Consider the following 21,991-nt stretch of genomic DNA (forward strand, 5'->3'; position numbering starts at 1 on the left):
CTGTCTTTTGATTTCATGTCTAGATCCTCTTGGTAATGGATACAGGGTTATTAGGATTTGCGTTAGTCACAGCTTATGCTGCGAACCGTGCTTGTGTGCCTGTCCCTGAGGACTTTCAGAAAGTGCAGGTTTGTTTTGGAAATCTTTCATTTTCTAATTCTTGATTTTATTTTATGTTATTTTTTTCTGAATTAAGATGTTTAAATGCTCATCTACAAAAATACGCAAAGCAATACAAAAAGCCAGTGGTGTTTGGGACATTGACATGGATGGAACAGTTACGTGGGGGATCTGGGGTGGGGAAGGGGCTGCTGATCTTGCCAAGCAGTTGATGCTCCAGGTTTTTCAGCATAAATTCTTAGTAAATTAATAAGTAAATAGCCCCTCTTCCTTGAGAGTGGGCTCTTGGAGAATAGGAAATTGTAGGCGCTATCAAGTGTTACTTGCAAATATGGGAAGTGTTCAATAATAACTGGCTTTCATGTTAGAAGCAGCCTTAAGCTGCATGTTGTTCTAAATTATGAGGGATACTCTTACAGTAACAGACTACGCTGCCAGATTTGGTAAAATTGCTTCACGTGTGTGTGTATTTGTGGACAGCATTAAAAATAAGGGGTAGGACCTCTGAGGTCCCTTCTCCAGTGTGGAAGGTATGAACTGCCCTTGAATATTCCCTTTGAGGCTGGCTGCTGATAAGAGTTAGCAAGAGAGCGGACACTGCTCAAATTCACAGTTGTTTTGGCTTTGATGCTCTGAATGTCAGGTGCTGACATCCTGCTTAGTCTCCTTGGAACAATGCAGTGGATGCCACTGATGTCCCAGTTTCTTCCAAGTTATGTTAAGAAGGTACTTGTGTTTATACAGCTGGCTAAGTTGGTGTTTATAGCAGCTCCTTAAGTGTTAGTGCCTAAAGTACTACTTCCGAAACAAGTGGTGAAGTGTTACATTCACAAGGTGATTTATGTTAAACATACATATTTTTGCTGTCCCATTCACAAGAGAAAGTATGAATATAATATACATCACAAGTTTGTCACTCTATAGTTTATGGAAGAACTGCGCTGGTTAGATGAGGGTGACTTTAAAGTTACCAAGTTTTCAAGCAGTTACATGTAAATGTCACAGTTGGATTTTGTTTTTAACACAAGTCAATTCTGTAACATCACAGACAACATTAAAGCCAGTTCCTTATTGATGAATTATTGTTGCCATGTTCTAAATGTGGATTTATGAGAGCTTAAAGGAAAACAAAGGATACTACTTTTTATTCTAAGTAGTGTTCCTTGCATGGCATTTAATGTTTTCCTTGAATGTCCATGCTCTGAATTTGTTGTGAGTGGAGAGGAAGATCGATGCAGAAATGAAGACTATAGTTGTGTGCCAGTTGATACTGAAGGTCTGCTTTCTAAAGAACGTATGTGCTGGTCAGTTCTGAATTGCTTAGGCTGTTCTTTGTGAAGTTGTCTGTGTGAAATTAGCAGCTTGTTTCACTGACAGTGTTTTGGTGCCCTAAAGACTGCAGACTCTAGAAAAACAATACTTCTGCAGTTACCTGTGCACACCAGTGGTGTCTTAACTGTAAATAACACTTGCGGTTTCTGTATCTTATTTTTCCTCGGTCTTCTGCTGTGGTGGTTCCAAAGCTGCTGCTTCCCACAGCAAATGCTGTTGGTCCTCAGCGTGTTCAGCAGTGTGCACCTCTGAACCATGTTCGCCTTCTGATCTGCAAACCCAACCCGCCTCCTGTTACAGACCACTTAAATAAAGCCTCTGGCTGGACAATGGACCACTCTTTGGGAGCAGTTGTTTTTGAATGGTTATCCAGATATGTGGATTAGACCCTGAATCAAAGCATTGCAATTCCTGTTTGATACAGGCTCTATTGCAAGGAAAAGATGAGATTCTCTCTTTGATAACTGGTTGGAAAGAAGCAGTTTTGAAACTGGACTGGTATAAGGAGACAGTTTGAGTCTAGGGCACAAATGAGTTTTAGTCAATTCGCTGCTTTAGATATTGTGCAGGTCTTTAAAAAGAAAGAAAAGATGCTAAATTCTGATGCTGTAAGAGGTTTTTGAGGAGCAGTGCCTTGGGCCTGGAGCACTATTGCCAGATACAGTTGCTCGTCTTTGTCCTTCTGCAGGTTTGCTAATGCTTCCTTCTGTTCTGTGGCTGTATGTTTTTTCATGGTCTGGGGAAGACTGAGCTAGAGTTTGTGTACAGAAAGAATTACTTCTGTTGGAAGAAGAGAAACTTAAATGCTTCTGCAGGAAGAGAAACCTCCTGGGGCTCTCTTTCTGTTTGGTTTTGGCAGTGAGAACATGATTGTAGTTGAAAGATTTGGCTTTCTCACGGAATGACAATCTGTTGGTAGCATGTATTTGCCTTAATGTTTGTGGCTGTGCACTCAACCCCGCTGCTCTGTCCCTGTGTTATGATCAGGTAGGTATAACGTAGCTTATTTTCTATACGGATGACTTTGTCAGTGATTTTCTCAGAGCTGTCGCTTTGTGGAATGTTTGGGTGTTGTTTGTGCGGGGAGTGCTTCCCACCTTCCTGACTTGGATCCTTTTCACTCATGAGTATAAATACCATATTCCTTTTCCATAGCTTTAGGCTGAACACGATTGTCAGATGGTTTAGCCAGGACTCTTTCTCACTCATGGGTCCTCACTTCCTTTGTTAGTGTTCTGTTTTTATGTATGTATTCACAGCATGGCAGCTTAGGAGAGGAGCAGCCGGAGGAATTCTGACCCGAGTTTTCTTTCCTGCTTCTGCAGAGCCAAAGCTTACTCCTGTGTGGCTGTTTTTTCTCTTGTATGCTCTCACATCTACAGCCCTAAGTTCAAATGGTCTTGCCAGTTGCTTCCCAGATATGAAAGTAAGCTTTAAGAAATACTGAATGTGTTTCCTTTCAATGAGTCCCTTTTTCACAAAGCCAAATTTGTGACTCTGTATTTACTACTCTCACACCAGCATTGCTGATTTTCCCCCCAGTTTTGGGAGGTGTTTTGTTATGAGTTACCAGTGATTAGACTGTAGTTCCTCATTCAGATGACAGTAGGTCACAGGCAGGATAACTTCGGAGTAGAGTGGGAATTGCCTTTACAGTACGTGGTTGAGTACATTTTCCCTGTAAAGTCCAAAACTGAAAATGAAGGACTTGGAAGGTTTGCACAGGGAAAACAAGAATTGATCCTGCCTAAAACTTCCGTGGTTGGTGTAGCCTGGCTTTTTGGACTGGTTGCTGCTTCTGGAAGGCTGGTGACTTTGAAATCTTCACATTGTGGTTGCAGTGTTGTTAACCAAAGAAATCAGTAGGATGATGTCGCTCTGATTGTGACCATCTGAAGGTAGGTGGAACTTCCAGGTAGCTGTTTCATAGTTTCATTTCAACCATTTCCCATTAAATGTGTGTCTGTGTGGCATTGCTCTGTGTGACAGCAGGAAGCTTGGAAAATGTTTTTTAGCCGCTTAAGCAGATTTGGGGAGGGAAATAGTCAGAACCTAAACTCCTTCAAGAATTCCTTTTAGATAGTTTTGATTGAGTGCCTTTTTGATAAAATTCATAGGACTGCTGTCACTGAGGTTTCAGGTGCCTGTGTAGCACCTATTTGCTCAGTGACCTTGCTGTGGTGGTGTTTGCCAGAATGTGCTCCATAATGTGAGCTTATTACAAAACATTGCTGTTTTCAGCAGTGTAACCGAAGCAGTGATGCCTGTTTTGACTGGAGGATGGATGTGGAAAGTGGAAGGTCCTTGCTTGTTTGAACAGAAAACTCAATTTGGAAGTGAAAATGATGGTTGCCGATAGTGTTGGATTATTAGCCAAATGATTCTAATAATAAAAGGGCAGGAATTACAAATCTCTTTTTCAGGAACATTAATGCAGCCAGCTACGAAAGCAAAGAGACTAATTAAAGTAAAATTAGGCTTTGGCAATTCATTGACGGAATGGAGGGGAAGCCCCCTTCTGTAAGGAGGGCAGGCAGAGTTGTTAAACATTACTGATGCACTTGCCTAAGATTCCCCTGCTACATTGCAGTGTTGCTGCAGAGCCAGTCTGTGTTACAGGTCCAGTCTCATACGAGTCAGTTGAGTGTTTTCTGTAACACTTAGAGCTCTTTTCACCTATGGACTTGAGTGCTCTTAGGAGGTAAGTGCCTGTGCAGGGTGGTGATGTGGAGCTGATTTGTCTCGGAGTAAGCCAGTGTCAGAATGTTTTCATTTGTCTCATGTTAAAGGCACATAAGCATTGACATCAGTGAAGTGGCTTTAGCGTTGAAGTTGAAAGGTTGAGGCCAAACTTTCACCCTTCAGCCTTAATAAAAATAATCAAGTGATGCCCTAATCTAATGAAGAGTGTTTGTGGTTCAGAAACTTCACTGAGCTTGTGTGAAAAAGCAGAATAAACTAGTGAGTAGATAAACTAATCTGAAATCCAAATTCAGTTGCTAATAGTAGAATGTAGATCTGTAATTGAGCTAAATGGTTTGCTGTTAATCTGTTAAACCTGAGCCCTGCACCATCTTGCATGTTCTTAGATTGTAAACCAGGATTTGTTTTGATGGTCAAGTCTGTTTTAAGGTTTATAAAGACAACTGTAGTTGTCGTCACTGAAGTCAGTGATAACCCCTGTAAGTATAGAAGAGTGTTTGGAGTAAACTGGGTGCACCTATTAAAGAAAAAAACCCTTTCAAGTGTATCGGAAAAGTGACATACACAACATCATGCCATACTGCACCAGCGTCCTGAAGGTTTGGAAGGCTTTTTTTTGTCCTCTGGACACTCATCCCTCCCTTTGGGTAATTTTTGTTAAGACAGTAATCGAAATGGCAGTTCCTCCTTTCAGTACAAGTAATGCTATGCCATGCTAGTTCTTTGAATGAGGAAGTAGTATTTGGCTACCCTGATTACTGCAGGAGCAGAAAGGAGGGTGTGCGAGCAGTGCTTTCCTTTCTGCTGGATGGCTTGTGCTACTGCTCGTGTTAAAGTCTGTCCTTAGTTGTGCTGGTAAAATAACTTCAAGCAGAAGCAACAGTAAGTTTTCTGAAGCCAAAAATGCTTTGTTTAAACAAACCCAATAATCAGTAGTAATGTAAATCCTAATACAAGTCTGCAGATGGTGCATCTGTGTGAAATATCGGCTATTTTGACTGAATACAACTATAGTAGTATCTTTTAATTCTGTTACTGTGAAAGATGAGAGGAGCCCCTGTAATCCAGTTCTACACCAGCTGCACTGTGGTATGTAGTATGTAACCTTCCTCTCTGTCTTGTGTAGTCTTGAAAAGATGGTAAGGACCTGTTGTGTTGGATGCTTTTGAGCAGCCCACATTCCAAGGTCACTTATGTGTGTAACATGAAAACAGATACAGTTTTAATCTTTTTGTGTCTTCAAATCCTTGTTCTGCTGCATTAGGTCCAGAGAGAAGTTGACTGGTGAAGAACCTGCAGTGAACAAACTGCTAAGGTGCTGAGCCTGTCTGTTGTGTTGTCCTGTGCTGCCTGTTGCAGTTATTCAGTTTGTCTCTTACTGTGCAGATAGTGCTCTTCCAGGTTCCACCTAATGGTGGTTGCTCCAAGTCTCTGTACTCAGAGTAAATGGAATTCAGTTCATGCTTGTACAGCTGTTGCATTTACTCTAGGTTTTTCACCAGGCAGGTTTTTGCTCCAAGAACTCTGCTTTAGTTTGGTCGTATTTGTTAAAAATATCTTGGAACTATTAACTTGACTTTGAGAAAATAAAGACTCTCTCCTGTGGGAGAGTCTGAGGCTTGCCACTATTGGGTTGTAGGGGTTTAGGTTCTGAGCTTGCAGACGCGTGTTTTGTAAAAGGTGTGAAACACCTTTGTAGCAACTTCAACCTTTCAGTGACAACAGGCTTTTGTATAGGGTATAGGTTGGGAAGTATTGCAGTACAGATACTGTGGCAGCAGGCATGGAAGAAGCACTTGGGGAAATACTTGTCTGCAGGTGTAGAGTCTCTTCTCCCATACTGCAGGCAGATCGGATGGTCATTTTGACATGCTTGGCACTGAGACAAGCGGAATAGCTTGACTGTTGTCCTAATGCGGTTGTGCTTTTGGGAAGGTACATAGGCAGGAGGAGGTGGATCTGAAGAACAGGAAAGGGACACAAGGTCCGTGTGGTGGTTTGTGTCTTTTAAATACTTCTGTTGTTGTTCGGGGGGGGGAGGGGGGGGGCTGAAACAATGTTTAAAATCCCTTGCTATAGCCTTACCTTCGTTCTTCTGCTTCTTGGTGCCCTGTTTTTGTGGTGGTGGCTTTTTTTGGAGGTTTTTCTGTTTTGGATCATCACTAAATTAGGATGGAGAAGCGAAGATGTTTGTACTACCGATGGTAATAATTAAGTGACAGAAAAGTATTATGGGGATGTGAGTCTCTTAAAAAGAAGCATGTACACAAAAGGAGAAAGAAGAACTGAAAGAAGGTATTGGCATAAGAAAGGCTGAACTTGCAGTGAGTAAATCAAAGAAATGAATTTCTTATGAATACTGCAGAAGTAATACGGGATTTTTTCCAGATTGTATTTCAGTAGGAGTTATATTCAAGATTACAGTGTGTAAAGAAGAAATCCTGAATTCTGTCATATGGGAGTAGGATTCTGTGATGCACAAGAACTTGAAAGGTTGCTTCTGCTTTATGTCCTTACTCATTTTTAGGCAAGAGTTGTCTCTGTGCAGTAATAACTCCAGGACAACTACAGATAGTCTGAAGACTTCATCTGGGGTATCAGCCTTTTTTAAAAGCCATATTTTGAGCTCATGCTGTTCATACGGTATGCGCTAGTCTAGACAGATGGACCTTAATGAACTTCTGCCTTGAAGTCACCTGTGTGATGTATCTACATGTAAGGGAACGGGTAAAATGTGGGATCTGGAGTAAGTACAGGATTGCTGAGATTTCCAGTCTTTGGAAAGGGTAGAGGTTGCGAAAGGGACCAGCAAAAGAAACACCAAGATGTTGCATCAAAAATCATGGGTGCGTGTAAGTGGTATGTTGTGGTACTTGTACGTGAAGCTGCAGTGAATATGGAGGAGTATAGTGTAGTCCTGTCTCAGCTTAAGGAGTTTGGACTGAGGAGTGGAGCATTGAGCTGTAGCCAGCCTGATTTATCCAGCATAGGACAGAATGTGCTGGAGATGGGAATAGCAGGAGTCTCAAAGGGAAAGAATGAGTCTTTACTTGAAAAAGGCAAAGATGATTTGCAGTGTAAAATCGCGTGTTTGGGGTTGTTTCGAAGGTCAGTGTGCTTGAGCTTCTAAGTCTGCTTTTCAGTGAAGTTGTTCTTTACATTTCAGTAATGAATACTTGAGAATCACAGGGTTCGGGGGAGGGGAAAGCAGCTGAATAAAAGAATATGAAAGGAATGAAAAAAATCTTACTTGGTGGGAGAAGTCAGTGAGCACTTCAGGAACTGCAGTTACTGTTCCAGCCAAAGGAATGACTCCAAAGCCCCAGCCTGCTTTACGTTAGCTTTGCAAGGAAATGGGTTTTGATATTCTGCTCTTAAATGCTATGGAGAACTTTGAAGCTTGTTTTCTTTTGCATGAAGAGCATGGGACAATAACAGGTTTTGCTTAAGTTCAGGTGTTAATTTGAACCCCGTTGTAATTTAATACAAACTAATATCTGAAATAGAATCAGTGTTCACATATCAGTTTGATGATACATGTCTCTGAAAAGGGGAAAAATATGTATCTATCTAAAGGCATGCACAGGCATTTCTTTGAGCTTGTTGGTTATGGTTAAGGTAGATGGTGGTGGTGCCTAAGCTCAAGGTGAACATTGAACAGTGTAAAGTTGAAATTGAAGAAGGTGGTGGTGTTTCCTTAGAGCTGGGGATTGGCTCTTGTTTGTTTGCAGGGGGGAAAGCTGCACTGAAGATAATGAAATGACTGAAGTTCTTGTTGGCATTTTCTGTTGGAAATTGGTTCTCTTTGTGACTTTAGTGCTTTATTTCAGCTTTTTTTTTTCTTAAAACTGTCCTGTACTTGTTATTTTTATGATTGTAAATGGGAGCTTTGCTTCTCAGTCAGTTCTGCGAATGTCTCAGAGGTTGGATTGTCACCACGTGTGCTCAGCACTTGTTCCCGTGGGCTGACTTATGAGAGCCCCCAAATCTTCATCGTGACACTTCCTCAGCTTCAGGGCTCATGTGGAGACAGCTCAGTGAGTAGAGCTAGGTCATAACTTGTCATGTGTGTTTAGTGCCTTCAGTGCGCAATAGTCAGTAACCTCTTTGCATAAGGTTGTAGTCAGGACAAGGGGAAATGGCACACCCTCAACACTTCACCCTGTAGGAAACACAGGTCAGCTTTCTGCTGTGTCTGTCCTCCCTGGGAGCTCTCATCCCTGAAATGAAGACTATATGATGGGCAGCGGTTGCTCATCACCCGGACTGCATCAAGCCATCAGAGCAGTTTGGTTAGACAGATGTGTGTAACTGTTCAATGCTCTTAGTTCTTTTTTACAATTGGGAGATGCCTTTTGTTTCAGGTTTTATGTCAAATTTGTCGTAACAGTTAATTAACCCCCTTCCCACAAAGCTTTGATTGATCAGTTGACACATGATGACAGATAACTCGGAACACAGTATGGAGAATACTGATTATTATCTGCCTGCGGTAATGCTGGTCTTACTCATCTCTGCTCCAAACCCCCAGGAATAATGAAATTGTAGGAAGAAACTGTAGCTGTTTCTATTATGTGCAGAGCTTCTGGGCTGTGGAATGAGCTCTGTGTAGTGTGGAAGAGCCAATGTGCTGGAAAGAAGCTTTATTGACTAATAATTGTTGTGGACTGTGGTCTTTCTCATGAGACTCCTCAATTTCTGTTTAAAGTAAAGATGCTTTTTGTGCATCTAATGGTACAAACCTGAATGATTTCTTTTAGAGCCTGGAAAGCAGAATCACAGTAGGATTCTAATTTTAATCATACATTTAGAAAGTGATGCGGATGCTACCTCAGCGTCAGTTCTGTAATATCAAACCCTGGAATGTTAGAGGCTGCCCCTGAAAATTGAACTAGTAATCTGAGAAAGCTTTGCTTCTGCTGGTCTGCACATCCAAGGATCACAGCAGGAGAAGAGAGAGGCTGTTTGGAAGAGTGTAGTGTGATAACTGCAAGATGTGGGATTAAATGAAGCAATGGACAAGGATAAAACTATGTTATGTTGTTGGGAAGTGCAAGATTTATTAACCAGGATGGTCTGTTACATGTGTTGGTTTATTTCTTGAGTTGTTGGGTAGCTTAAGGCTGAGAGGGTGAAAATTGCAGTTGGTTTGTGCTGCTGGCAGAATTGCTTGTGCTTGTGTTCTGTTTGTAAGCAGAATGTAAGGCAGAAGCTGCAGTCAGTCTGGTACAAAATAAGCTCATCAGAATTCAGCTGTCCTTAAGGCTTTAATACCTGTGCTCAGGCTTTAGTTAACCAAGTTCTTCAATGTGTAATACTTGGTGTACACTGAAATGATGTATTGAGTATCCTCTACAGTGTGATACAGTTGATGAGAATTTATTCATGTGATTAACTAGGAACAAACCGCAGGTTTTCTTGTGCTGAATCCTTGCTTATATTCCATCTTATATGGAGCAGTGAAACCAAGCTGGCCACAAGACTGGCTTATGCAATAAAGCTAATGTTCTCTCCAGAAGACACCACTAAAAATCCTGCTGGTGATGTGTGATGCCATGAAGCTGTTCAGTTTTTCTTGTCCTTGTTGTGACTCTGGGTTCTGTGAGCTGCCACATTGGGGTGATCAGAGTCACAACCCTCTTTTGCCCTGTGCTCTCCTTTTTCACCCCATCCTCCCCAGTGTTAGGGGGAATGGGAGGCTCTGGCTTTCAGGTTAGTGTGGTATGGAAACACGTCAGAACAAACGTTGTAATTCAGTGATTCTCACCTTATGTGGTCCAGCACTTGATCCTTCGTCGATTAAATGGTGGCCCTCCTGCTGCAGAGGGATAAGTACAGAAATGTTTGTTTATGCTTCAGACACCCATATGTGGCATTTTGGGGAAATGAGAGACCCTCTAGAGCTCTGAACTGGGACATTGAAACCTTCCGGCATGCTTGTTCTGGAGCTTTCTGCAAGCCAAGGCGGACTGTGCCTCCTTTGCTTATATTTGATTTGCTTTTAAGTTTTGGTTAAGCTGAATCAGGAGAAGAATGGTTAGAAATTAATACTAGACTTGTCTCTGGAGCTGATTTTGGTTACATTGGACAATGTGCTTTTCTGCATGAGATGAAGTTGATTTTTCTGTGGAAATGTGAAAAGGGTGGAAGTTGTGCAATGCTTGCATGAAACTACAGAAAGCAGCAGTAGTCGCTTATTCTTCTGAATGCTGTAACTTGGATCTCCTATGTGATATTTCTAGAATGTAGCTTTTCTTTGGTCTCTGCTTATTTAGGACCAACTTCTTTACTGGTGTGTTTCAATTTGGTGTAGAACAGCTGCTTTGGGAATACGGGATTCCTCTTTCCATTCATGTTATACAACTGTTGGAGTTTGTGATCTTCTTACTGGGAAGCAGTGGTGTGCATAGTAAACCTAATGTCTTTTAACTGGACCTCAGTTTGGCTGTCTGAGCACTTAAAGTGTACTTAGTGTGGAGGTATTGTGTGTTGTACTTGAATAACTTGGTATGATGTCTGGTTGAGCAGGGAAAGGCTTCGCTGGAGTATGTGCTTGGGATCTTGGACCTCTGTGGGTAGTATTTTGCCCTAGAGTTCACAGGGCTAACATGGGTGATATATTATCAGGCACTCACTCCCAGCCTTCTTGGACTGTTTTGAACAAAGTAACACCTAGAACCTTTTTCTCTTGTCGTGTGTCTGTTTGCAAAGCACTGGTAAGTGATGAAACATCGCTGCTTGCTCAGTTCAAAACCATACCGCTGGCACAGTGCTTGCTCCTTGGGATTAAGCTGGCGTGTGCCAGCTGGGCAGCCTTCAGAGTGATGAAATACCAAGAAGATGTTGCAGGGTTGTGCAGAAGTTCAGAATACGGGAACTTAAGAGGAAAAAGAAAGCATCACAGGGTTCTGCTTGATGGGAAACGGGATGGGAGGTTGGATTAGATGTGAGGTTGTTCTAAGTGGTATCGTCAAAGCCTTCAGGATGGTCACTCCTCTGAGGAAATGAGCAGAGCCTTTGTGGAGAGAGGTGGAGATGAAAGTCAAATGATAGATATCACAAACAGTTCATTTTGTTTTATAGGAGAAGAGATGCAGCTACTACAGTAAAATACAGTTTCCTATGAGGAGTGAAAGTAAATACGAGAACTTTTGCTTTAGGGAGGAAAAGAGAATTGTTGAGACAGTGCTGAACATCATTAAATCCTGTTCAGAAACATCTGACAAGGGAGGTTGGGGGTAGTTTTCCTCATTGCTGAGGAGCTCCACTATTATTCCCCCCCTTCAGTATTTTTGTATGTGTGTGTTTGGGAATGAAAACAACCTAAGCTTTTGATCTTTTTAAGCTTTTCAGATACAGGCAGGTTTCAAGAGATTTGAGCTGCTTCTGGTAATTGCATGAGCAGGATAACTGAGTAAAGGTGCTTCCCTAGGGGCCAAGCAGATCTTCAGGCTTGACTGAAATAGATGTTTTGTCTTTAACAGACCTCCTACTCCCTGCTCTTGCCGCTGAGATGTGTTGACTGGTGTGTGTGTGTGAGCAGGGTTTTCTGCTGCTATTATTCCAAGGGATGGATTGAAACTGGAGAACACCACGCAGTGTATTTGGAAAGCTGTGAAGTGAAAAAACAACTTTGTGTGGGCTCCTCAAGGATGTCTGTAGGCAGCAACATATAAACAATTGCTGGCTGACGTTCAGACTGATGTTTTCAGACTAAACATGAATTTGATCTGATTCTGTTAAGGATAACGGTTGTCTGGGGTTGCTGAACCAGCTTTCTTGTTATCCCCTGCGTTGGCAAGGAGGGAGTCCAGCCTGTTAAACAGTTCCTGCTTTGCTGCTACCAACAGCCGAACTGGATGTACCCTGTGTGGTCCCGGTTGTCACCTGCATCAGCCCCATGCCCTGTGATCTCCGGGTGGAGGAGGATGTAGGGAAGGATCCCTTGTGGCTTGTAACTTCCCAGGGGTTCAGCAGAACATCTGGGTTGTGTTCCAAGGGAGATCCTATGCCATTACTGAATCTAAAACAGGATGAGACAGCCTTCTGGGTGTTACTGTATTGAAAGATAAATTCTTGAAACCGTGGGGTATTTTCTTAATGTCATAATTGATACTGATCTGTGTCACTTCACCTTCAAGCTTTGTTGTGTGGTTTAAGTTCCCATCTCACACTTTTAACTTACTGGTGTCTTTGTAACGTGATATAAATGTGTATGGACTTGTTCTGTGTGCAGTTTGAGATATGTAGTAATGGTTTCCTCCCAGAAAGGGACTGCTGCTGTTAGGGGATGCCAAAGCTTGCAGGGAGCTGTTTCTTTGAGGTTAACTTTACTCCTAATCCTTTGTGCTCTGGTGGGAAGGAAGAGTAGCCCTGGTTCTGTCTCCTGTTGGTACAGAAACCTCTGTTACAGTAGAGGAAAATAGAGGAGAAGTGTTGGCACGGGAGCTGAGGCTGGCTGACCTGATCTTCCTCCTTGTCAAACAGCTGGTGTCATACAGACACGTCTGATTGTCTGTAGAACTGCGCTGTGCAGACGTGACTGTGCGATGCAGGCTGGTCTGGTGCAATGGCACGTGTAGGTAAGGGAAAACCCCAATACCCTGACTTGTGGCTTTAGGAGAAATGTATTTATTAAAGGCAGTGAGTTTATTTGTGAATCTCACTTGGGGTTTACGGCAATTGAATTGGAAGATGGAGGGCTCTGACTGGTAGATTTGGAGTAGTCTGGTCAACCGGTCAACTTGTTTGAAGATGCTGGCGTTAAAGCTGCTGCTGCCCTTAGCAGAAAGCTGAACAATGATCCTCCTTGCCTAAAGCTTTGCTAACATTCTTACTGAGCACTGGTTTTGCCCTGCCACCATCACTGGAGCATCTGAGTGCCATGCAATAGTGAGTTAAATGACATTAACATCTGTCCAGGGCAGTCAAAAGAGTTAAACGTTGTCTAAGAAAGGCTAATCTCTTCATTGAGAGATTTACGCCCTGAAAGTATCAGCCCTGTGGATACTCTGGTACTAGAAAGACCAGACAATGATTTCCTTATTTTCTGAACTCTGAAGGACTTTTCCTATGAAATATTCACATTTCAGATGCTTGTTAGAGCTCTCAAGCTGTCGAGTCTCTTGAATGGCTTTTTGATGCTTGAAGCTTTCATCTTCTAAATTTAGTTTAATTTAATCTTCTAAATTCAGATTGTTCAGTCTGCAGAAGAGAACGCTCAAGGGGAGACCTAAGAGCAGCTTCCAGTGTCTAAAGGGGACGACGAGAAAGCTGGAGAGGGGTTGTTGGCAAGGGCCTGTAGGGACAGAACAAGGGGAATGGTTTTAACCTGACCGAGGGGAGATTTAGGTTAGATCTAAGGCAGAAGCTCTTCCCTGTGAGGGTGCTGAGGCGCTGGCACAGGGTGCCCAGAGAAACTGTGGCTGCCCCATCCCTGGCAGTGCTTAAGGCCAGGTTGGACACAGAGGCTTGGACCAGCCCGGTTCTATCATTGATGTGTAATAAAATTCAGTTCCCACCCTGTTACGAGCTCACGCTGCAGTTTTTGTGAAGGCAGCACCGAACAGAAGCGGGGCTCCGGAGCACATAGGGCCCGGAGCGGAGCCGTGCAGGGCCGGGGGGGGGTCACAGCTCTGCACCGGGATTGAGTCAGTTTCGCCCCGTTCAGCTCAGAGTGGTGGCTGCGGCCGGGGTTTCATTTCTGCGGGAGGTGACCGGCTCCGAGAGCATCTGCAGGGGCAGAGCTTGGGCTCCGGGGCCGGTGTAACCAGCCCCCGCCATAGCACACCGTGTGCGGGGGACTTTTGTAGTGTCCTTCCCCCTGGGTGGGGGGACGGGCCCTTCGTTCCGCCGCCCGCAGGGAGCCGGGGCCGCCGGGAGCTGCGGGCACAGCCCGATGGGAACACGGGGATAACGGGGCCGGGCCGCGGCGGGCGCCGCTGCCGCTGCGGACGGTGCGTGGGGAGCCGCGACCCCGCAGCCACTCCGCGTTGAGGAGCCCCGCGTCGGGCCGGCAGTGCCGCCGCCAGCGGGGGGCGCGGGGCCGGAGCGCGGTCGGTCTCTGTGTGTCTATCAGTGGGTCTGACCCTGTGCTCTGCCCGCAGATGGCCGCGTGCGTGTCCAAGGTAGAGCTGTCGGTGTCCTGCCAGAGCCTCCTCGACAAAGACCTGGGCTCCAAGTCGGATCCGCTCTGCGTCCTGCTCCAGGACCTGGGCGGGGGCCACTGGGCTGAGGTAAGGGTTAGGATTAGGTCAGCCCCACATTGCCCTTGGCAGACATGCCAGGTTTTCCCTATTTCCATCCCACTGCTTTTCCTAGTGGGTGTGTGATGTGTTTAATTTACATTTGCATTCAGCAAGCAGCCCCCGATGCCCATGCTCAAACTCTGTTTGGGGTTTTACCTTCATTGTTTCATTAACCGCTCATATGTTTATATATTAGAGTTGCATTGGGTCATTTATTTGCCTGTTAAAGTATGGACTGCCCTCTTTCCTTTACCCTGGAGCACATGCTCCAGAATACAGTGCTCTCCCAGCCTTTTCCCCCCTAGTTTCAGAATTCCCCCATATAGTAACATTTATTATCCAATGTAGTTTCCCTTCCTGGCAGGCCATCAGTCAGCCTGCCAGCATGGCCTGATTCATCACCGAGTGCAGAGCAAGGGCTGGGGTGCGTAGCCTGGCTGGTGCCTGTGTTCAACCTGTGCAGATGAAAAGCTGTGAAGGAGAAAGTGTGCTTCTTGGTCATCATCAGTGTCTTTGTTTCTGTGTTTGCGCAGCTGGATCGCACAGAGAGGATCAAGAACTGCCAAAACCCTGAATTCTGCAAGAAACTGGTTGTGGATTACTACTTTGAGAAGGTGCAGAAGCTGAAGTTCGGTGTGTATGATATCGATAACAAGTCCTTTGATCTGAATGATGATGACTACCTCGGAGGGATCGAGTGCACGCTGGGACAGGTATGTGTTAGAAGCATGTTAAATGATGTACAAAGTAGCAGCAAGCGTTGGTTTATAATGAAAAATGGGGCGAAAGATTGCTTTATCAAAGGCTTTGTCACATTCAGATTTGAAACCATCTCATTGAACAGGTTCATTTCTGTTACTGTGGAATGTAGTTAGAAAAATCTCTGTCACAGTGACAAAGCGGAGGTTGGAAATACACATGGTTTGCAATTAATTGCTTAGGAGGTGCTTGTAGCACTAAAGGCAGTCTGGAAGTAAGGAAGGCTTTGTGCTTGCAGAGCTCTAATGAGTTTCCTTCATATAAAATGATCATCAGGCAGTAAATTTGGGGAAATCAGGCTGTTTGAGATTCTGTATTCATTTCCTGATGAGGGGTTTGTATAGCGAGGTAGGAGAAGAAAGGAAGGCTAATGTTGTTCAAGAAAGACTTGATAAATTAAATAGTCATCATCTTCTTAATGATTTTTTGGCTGCTTGTGATGAAAATACCTCTTGTGTCTCAGCAGAAATAGGAGGCTGAAGTTAAGTTTGGAGACTTGTTAGAGAGTGCTGTTCTGTGGATAGCAAGAGAAGGCAATTTTCAGATTGTTCAGCCATTCAGGAACACAACCTCTGATGGCTGTCGCTGTTGGAAATGCATTTAAATCCTTTCAGATCTTTTAGAAGGGCTTGAAAATTTTGCCCTTGAGGAGTGATTCTGTGCTCCTTGTCTAACCTGGTATTTATATTTATCTGTCTTTTAACCCTAGGTTGTGTCCAGCTCTGTGTTCACCCGACCGCTGGAATTGAAGCAGGGAAAGCCAGCAGGAAAGGGCACCATTACAGTAAGTAAGTTTTTTGTGGGGGAAAAATGGTTTCTCACTCTTCCGTAGTTCTGGTTTTCTGTCAGCATATCTTCAAATGCTGCATGTGTACAGGAAAGATGGGTACTTAAAACTACAGTTTCTTTCATGGACCAAGTACGAACGAAACTCTGGGGTTCCTTCTTTAATAGTTTTTTTCCTGCATTTCTGTGGCACAGATTTCAGCAGAGGAAATTAAAGACACCAGGGTTGTGTACTTGGAAATTGAAGCCCAAAACTTGGACAAAAAGGTATTGTTTTAAACTGTATTGCATGCTTGTGTGATATTTACAGTTAGTGGCTTTTGGCCAGGACTCTCTTTGTATTTGCAGACATTCAACTAGGCTAGGTAATTCTTGCAGGAATGCATGTGCTCCTTTACTTACAATGAAGCAAACTTGAGACGTAATTTCCTGTTGAAGTCCACAATGTCGAACTAGAAACTCAACTGCCAGGTTTAGGTGGTGTAGTTTGTTTGACTTTGTGTTTTAAGTGCTGTGTATTGTGAAGTATTAGCCAGCTCTCCTCTATGTGAGTAAAATGGAGGAGGCTGATTGCTGATGTTGGGTTTTTGTTTGCAGGATTTCTTGGGTAAATCAGATCCATTTTTGGAGTTCTACAAGCAGAGTGATGCTGGAATGTGGCAGCTGGTGTACAGATCAGAGGTAGTATTTCTACACCGATGCTTTTCTTGAGTTGATCAGAAAACTTACTCCTACTGAAAGGGGAAGTCCCACTCCTGGTCATGCTTTGCACCAGTTCTGCAGTCCAGAACTGTCTCATATCCCAAAAAAGGGGTTCTGCTCACTGACCTGCCAGCAAATGGTTGATTTACTGCCTGGTGACTGCATGAAACTGGTTCAGTGAAGAGTCCGACCCTGCACCAAGTGAGCAGTGTGGCAGGACTTGCCCCATTCAGTGATGATGAGCTGTTAGCTTGGCTCAGCTCTAAAATTTAACTTTACCCTGAGCTTCAAGCTTTTACTTCTTAAAGAGCTGTTGCTTGGCCATCCATGCACGTCAGGGTTGAATGGACTGAGGCTGTTCTTAGAGAGCCACGCAGAACACTCATGATACGTTTCGCAGTGACTTGCACACCACATCCCTCATGTGACATGATGCTGTATTTTTTTAAGGTGATTAAGAACAACTTAAACCCATGCTGGAAGAAGTTCAGTGTTCCTTTGCAGACGTTCTGTGGTGGAGATTTTAATAAACCCATCAAGGTACAGCCTTCACATTCTTTCTTTGTTGTTCCAATCTGTTGATGTTAACTGTGAGTTATCAGCGTGTCCGGTCCTATTGATATTTTTCCATTGCCTTTCTACAATAGGAATGTGGCAGAGAAGTGATTATATGACTAAGTATGAAGTCCATATTAATATGTTAATTCTTAGTTGTCAGACTGAGGGTTCAGGAAATGCAGAAGTGATGCTCTTCCTAATGGTTCATTAGAAGAAGAATTAGAACTTATTTTTCCACTGTTCTGGCCAGGGTTTCAGGGTACATTTTGGTTTGGGTTGGGTTTGTTTTGTTCTGTGGTTTTCTGGGTTTATTTTGGTTTGAGTTTTGGTTTGGTTGGGTTTATTGTTGATTTGTTTAATTTAAAATTGTGGCTTTCTAGCACTGCTTCTAAGTTAACTGAGAAGCTCGTGTGTGTTGGACAAGCTTGAGTGCCTTAGGATATTGACATAGAGAGGACCTTAATGCTTCTCTCATTCATCCATTCATGAGACTGACAGGCTTGTCCCAACTCCCTTTCAATCTGTTCCAGCTAGTCGGAACTGCAGTAGCTTGTGGTCTTGTGTATGATGATGGATTATCTCTGGTCCTGGCTTATGGAGGTAGTAGCAGAACAACTGTATCTTCTCATAAGCTTCTACAAAAGAAAATCTGATGGCAAATCTGTTAATTTCTCTTCTAAGCAAAGCATTGATAATGTAAAGGCATTTAAATCCATAGATAGTTCTATGCGCATATGGTCTCTCTCTGCTTACACGACTCCTAAACACTTTCCATTTGTAGAATTTTCCTGCCTCATCCTGTGAAGAAATCTCATGCTGGGAGTTCGATCCGAAAGGTTTAGCCAAAAGCAAGCACGTTAAAGTTGTTACTTTGCAGCATGGCAGGTCCAAAGAATTACTGAGATTACTAACTTCAGATGTGCTGCCCTTGTTGATCCGTGGCAATGTTCTAAGTGGTGTTCAGGAGCTTTTACTGTTGGTGAATTAACAGTCTTATGTCAGAAGGAAGTCCTCTGGGTCCAAAAGTGAGCAGCAAAGGTGGAAAGGAGATGGCAAAGATGCGTATTGTCACTTGTCAGAACTGACATGAAATGGCATGGTTTACACGTTCTGTTATGTGAGGCTGTATTTGTTATCGCCCCAAAAGATTTGTGTGCTTGGTGGTTGGTTTTGGTTGGTTGGTTTGGTTTTCTAGGGAGGGGTTTGGTTTGGTTTGGTTTGAATTTTGGTTCTGTTTGGGTAGTTGTTGGTTTTCCAGAAGCTTCCTTTGTAATGTGCTTTGGAATTCATTTTGGAATGACCTGCTTCTTAAAAAGGGTAGATTTTTTTGCTGTTAGTTTGCTTCAGCCAGACTTCTGGATGGATGTGCAAAACATCTATTATTTCACAACGCAGCTGTGAAGAAGGATTATCCTGTTCTTGTACTGAACAGGTTAGGGAAGTGTCGTGGTTTAAGCCCAGGCCGTAGATCAGAACCACGCAGTCTACTTCCCCCCCCCCACACACCTTTCTTCCCTCCGCTCCTGGAGGGACAGGGAGGAGAATCGGAAGAATGCAGTTGGTTGAGACACGGGTTGAGACAAGAACAGTTTAATAACTAAGGTATAACACTAATCACTACTGCTACCACCAATAATAATAATGATAAAGGAAATAACAAGCAAAGAGAATACAGCACCTCATCGACAGATACCTTGACCCCCACCCTGCAGTGATCCAGCCCTTCCGGCTACTCTCAGTTCTACATCCTGGGCATGACGTGCTGTGGTATGGAATACCTCTTCAGCTAGTTTGGGTCAGGTGTCCTGTCTCTGCTTCATCCCGGCTTCTCCTCCTCCCTGGCAGAGCATGAGACTCACAAAGTCCTTGGTCAGGGTAAACATTCTGACCAGCAACTGAAAACATCGGCTTTATCAGTATTATTCCCAGGCCAAAAGTCAAAACCACAGCACTGCCCAGCTACTAAGAAGAAGAAAAACTGACTGCTGCTGCTGAACCCAGGACAGGAAGCCAGTCAGAAAGGGGAATCCAGGCTGACAAGTTCACTTGCAGCAGTAAGGGCTGTAATAACCCACTGGTGTTTGATTTTTCATCTGGCATTTGCTGCTCTGAACCTCATATTTGAGGCTTCAGAATATTTATGTAGGGACACTTGCGTGTGAAATAAGTGTCAGTGAAGGGAGAACTCCTTGTACTTCCTTGGAAAGTGGAAGCATTTTGATGCATCCCCTAAACACCAGCTTTGCCAGCTATGTATGAGGGTTATGTGCTGAATATGTGGGTGAACATAAATCCTTTGATCAAATTAATGATGCTACCCAATATGCTGGTAGTTCTTTTTTCATTGTGATGCAAAGCGATGTTCTCCCGTGTTCAGAGCAGCTCAGGTTCGTGACACAGCCTAACCTTCTTGACAGTTTTGTTAAAAAATAGGGGCAAATGAAAGTAGCATCTCTTCCCTGGCGTTATTTAAATGGAAAGAACAAAGGTGACATTTGGGAGGTTGGTATTGGGACTAAAGCTGCCAGTCCATGCGTCTGATGGCATATGCATAGAGGCAAACCCATTTCTTGTCAATTTTGAAAGCTCCTCCTTTAGGTGAAAAGGGCCATTTTACCCACTGACTGTATTTCAAGGCTCATAATGGATATTGGATAGTTCATTTGTGAAGAATTCATCAGTGAATAACTGTATACTCTGTCCTGCAGTATTGCTAGCAGGGTTTTGTTTGCAGCAGCACCACTCTTCGGGCTGCATACAGTGAATCTTGGCCAGTTTTAGAAAGCCTTTGTGAAAAGAGGTTTGTTTTAAGCTCTATCACTCTGTGAACTAATAACTAAACTGGCTTTAAATGCAGTTTTCTTGACATGGCTGAGAGAGGGAGTGGGAGAAAGCAGGAGGGGAGAAGGAGGTTGGGAATGCTCTGCAGGTGTATTGGCATGAAGGAGACAGTCTCTAAGGTGATCTTAATTTTCCCATTTAGAGGCTGAAGGATGATACAGTGCTTCCCATGTAGGTGGCTAGATGAGGCCATAATTCAAGTGGCTTATTGTAGGGGTTTCCCCATAGTGGAAGATCCCTAATGGATCAAAGTCATCCATCCTAAAAGAGCCCTGGTTTAAATCCAAATGTCTAGCCGTTGAATTTGACATCCTTGAGGTGTTACCCATGGGTTCATCTTGTCCCTTTGGCCTGAGGAGAAAGCTGTCACTGTGGTTTGTACTGGAGTAGCATCAGTTTCTTGATCACTAAAGGCAGATCTTGGAGAGCTTTTAAATCTGTGTGGCACATGAACTTCAGCAGGGGAGGAAGCAGCTGCTCACAACTGTTCCTTGACTGACTGCTTCTGGAGCTACTTGTGTTCTGCAGTCATGTGTATTGTGCATGTTATAAATGCTCCTTACAGCTGATTTTGTAGGGAGCTGCTGACAACGTGGGTCTTGCTGTGTTTGCTGTAAGCCAGAGTTATTAGCATATTTTAATTCTTAAATGCATTACTCTGATGCATGATCTGGTTCGGAAGTTGTTTGTGCTGATTTAAACATGACTGGCTCTTAATTAGGTATTATAATTTGGTTGGTGAAAGTGCAGAAAAAGCAAAAGCTCTGTGGAAATGGCAGTTTCATTGCAAATTGGTGCTGTTGCTGGGCAGAAGAGTATATTCAGAAGATGCTTAGATAAAGAGCCTTTAGTTGCTTCTTCCCATTACCCCAGTTGCATATCATGTCCTGTATGACCTTGCGTTTATACATCAGGGCTGTGGAACATTGGGGTATTTCATCGTTGGTTGGGTTTTTCTTTCTCTCGTGTTTAAACTAGGGAAAGCTTTGAATTAAAACTTCCACTGTGCTTACTGAAGTGGGTGAGCAACTGAACATCTGCCTTTGTCTGAGACTCAGTGTCTCTCTTCCTGTCAGGTCTCAGTGATACAGATGCTACCCCCAGTTCAGGTGTGAGGGGGTCTGCGCTGTCATTGCTGCAAAGCTGTCAGAGCCAATCCAGCAGTGAACAGCTGTATTCTCCCTGATGCAATGCACTTGCCCATTGCTACTCTCTCTTCAGGTCCAGTGTGCAGATCATGACAGCGATGGCTCGCATGACTTGATAGGCACCTTTGAGACCACCCTGACTCAGCTGCAGCAAGGTGACAGCTCTCCGGTAAGTTTTCTCAATCCCCCTCTAGCTTGGTCCAGAATTCAGTCTTTCACAAACCTTTTCATATTGACCTCAGAGATATTTTCAGTTGCTGTCTCCAAGAGTCCTGTTTTTTTTCCTGTCTATATCTCTCTATTACTAAGCCGACATCTGGGAAGAATAAATCTGGTATGGGAATTACATTGCTCTTTTTTCCTTGGTTACTGTTACCATTCCTATTTCTAATGACATCCTTGAGCCCGTTGGTCTGCTGGCAGCCAGCTCCCTTTCCCAGCAGTTCAACTTGCTTTTGCCTCTGCTGAGTCAAGTGAAAACAAAAGGGCTTGTTCATGCTTTAACAGATGAGTGCAGAGGTAGGGCTTGTCTCATGCTTGAGCTGGTCACTCTCCTGAGTGCTCTGGTTGCCTTTTCAGGTAACAGAGAGCAGCAGTGCTTCCAAAGGCCACTCTTCCTACCTTGTCTTGGGCATCCAGTGTAGAATAAGCTGAATCAGTTGCTGGTGATGCCAGTTTCTCTCTGTTTGCAGTGAAAACCTGAACTCTCATTCTTGTGGAGATGTCTCATCTGAATCCAGGCAGATGAATTCACACACACGATGTAGCCTAGGACTGCTTCCAGTTCCATCCAGC

General features: G+C 43.7%; 1 protein-coding gene across 8 annotated transcripts in view; it reads left to right on the top strand.

The window, feature by feature from the left end:
• The window catches only part of CPNE1 (copine 1), a 39,186-nt gene that overhangs the window by 12,413 nt on the left and 4,782 nt on the right, over positions 1 to 21,991 (top strand). For all 8 annotated transcript variants that reach the window (XR_013957842.1, XM_080627596.1, XM_080627599.1 and 5 more), the window contains 7 exons: positions 14,262 to 14,390; positions 14,936 to 15,115; positions 15,871 to 15,945; positions 16,143 to 16,214; positions 16,545 to 16,628; positions 17,100 to 17,189; positions 21,270 to 21,365. Coding sequence is in view for 7 of the 8 variants with exons in the window: in XM_080627596.1 (XP_080483722.1) it covers positions 14,262 to 14,390; positions 14,936 to 15,115; positions 15,871 to 15,945; positions 16,143 to 16,214; positions 16,545 to 16,628; positions 17,100 to 17,189; positions 21,270 to 21,365 (726 nt within the window). In the remaining variant the exon portion in view is untranslated. The remainder of the gene's footprint in view (positions 1 to 14,261; positions 14,391 to 14,935; positions 15,116 to 15,870; positions 15,946 to 16,142; positions 16,215 to 16,544; positions 16,629 to 17,099; positions 17,190 to 21,269; positions 21,366 to 21,991) is intronic.

Source organism: Psittacula echo, assembly GCF_963264785.1.
Source record: "Psittacula echo genome assembly, chromosome: 12".
NCBI classification, from domain to species: domain Eukaryota; kingdom Metazoa; phylum Chordata; class Aves; order Psittaciformes; family Psittacidae; genus Psittacula; species Psittacula echo.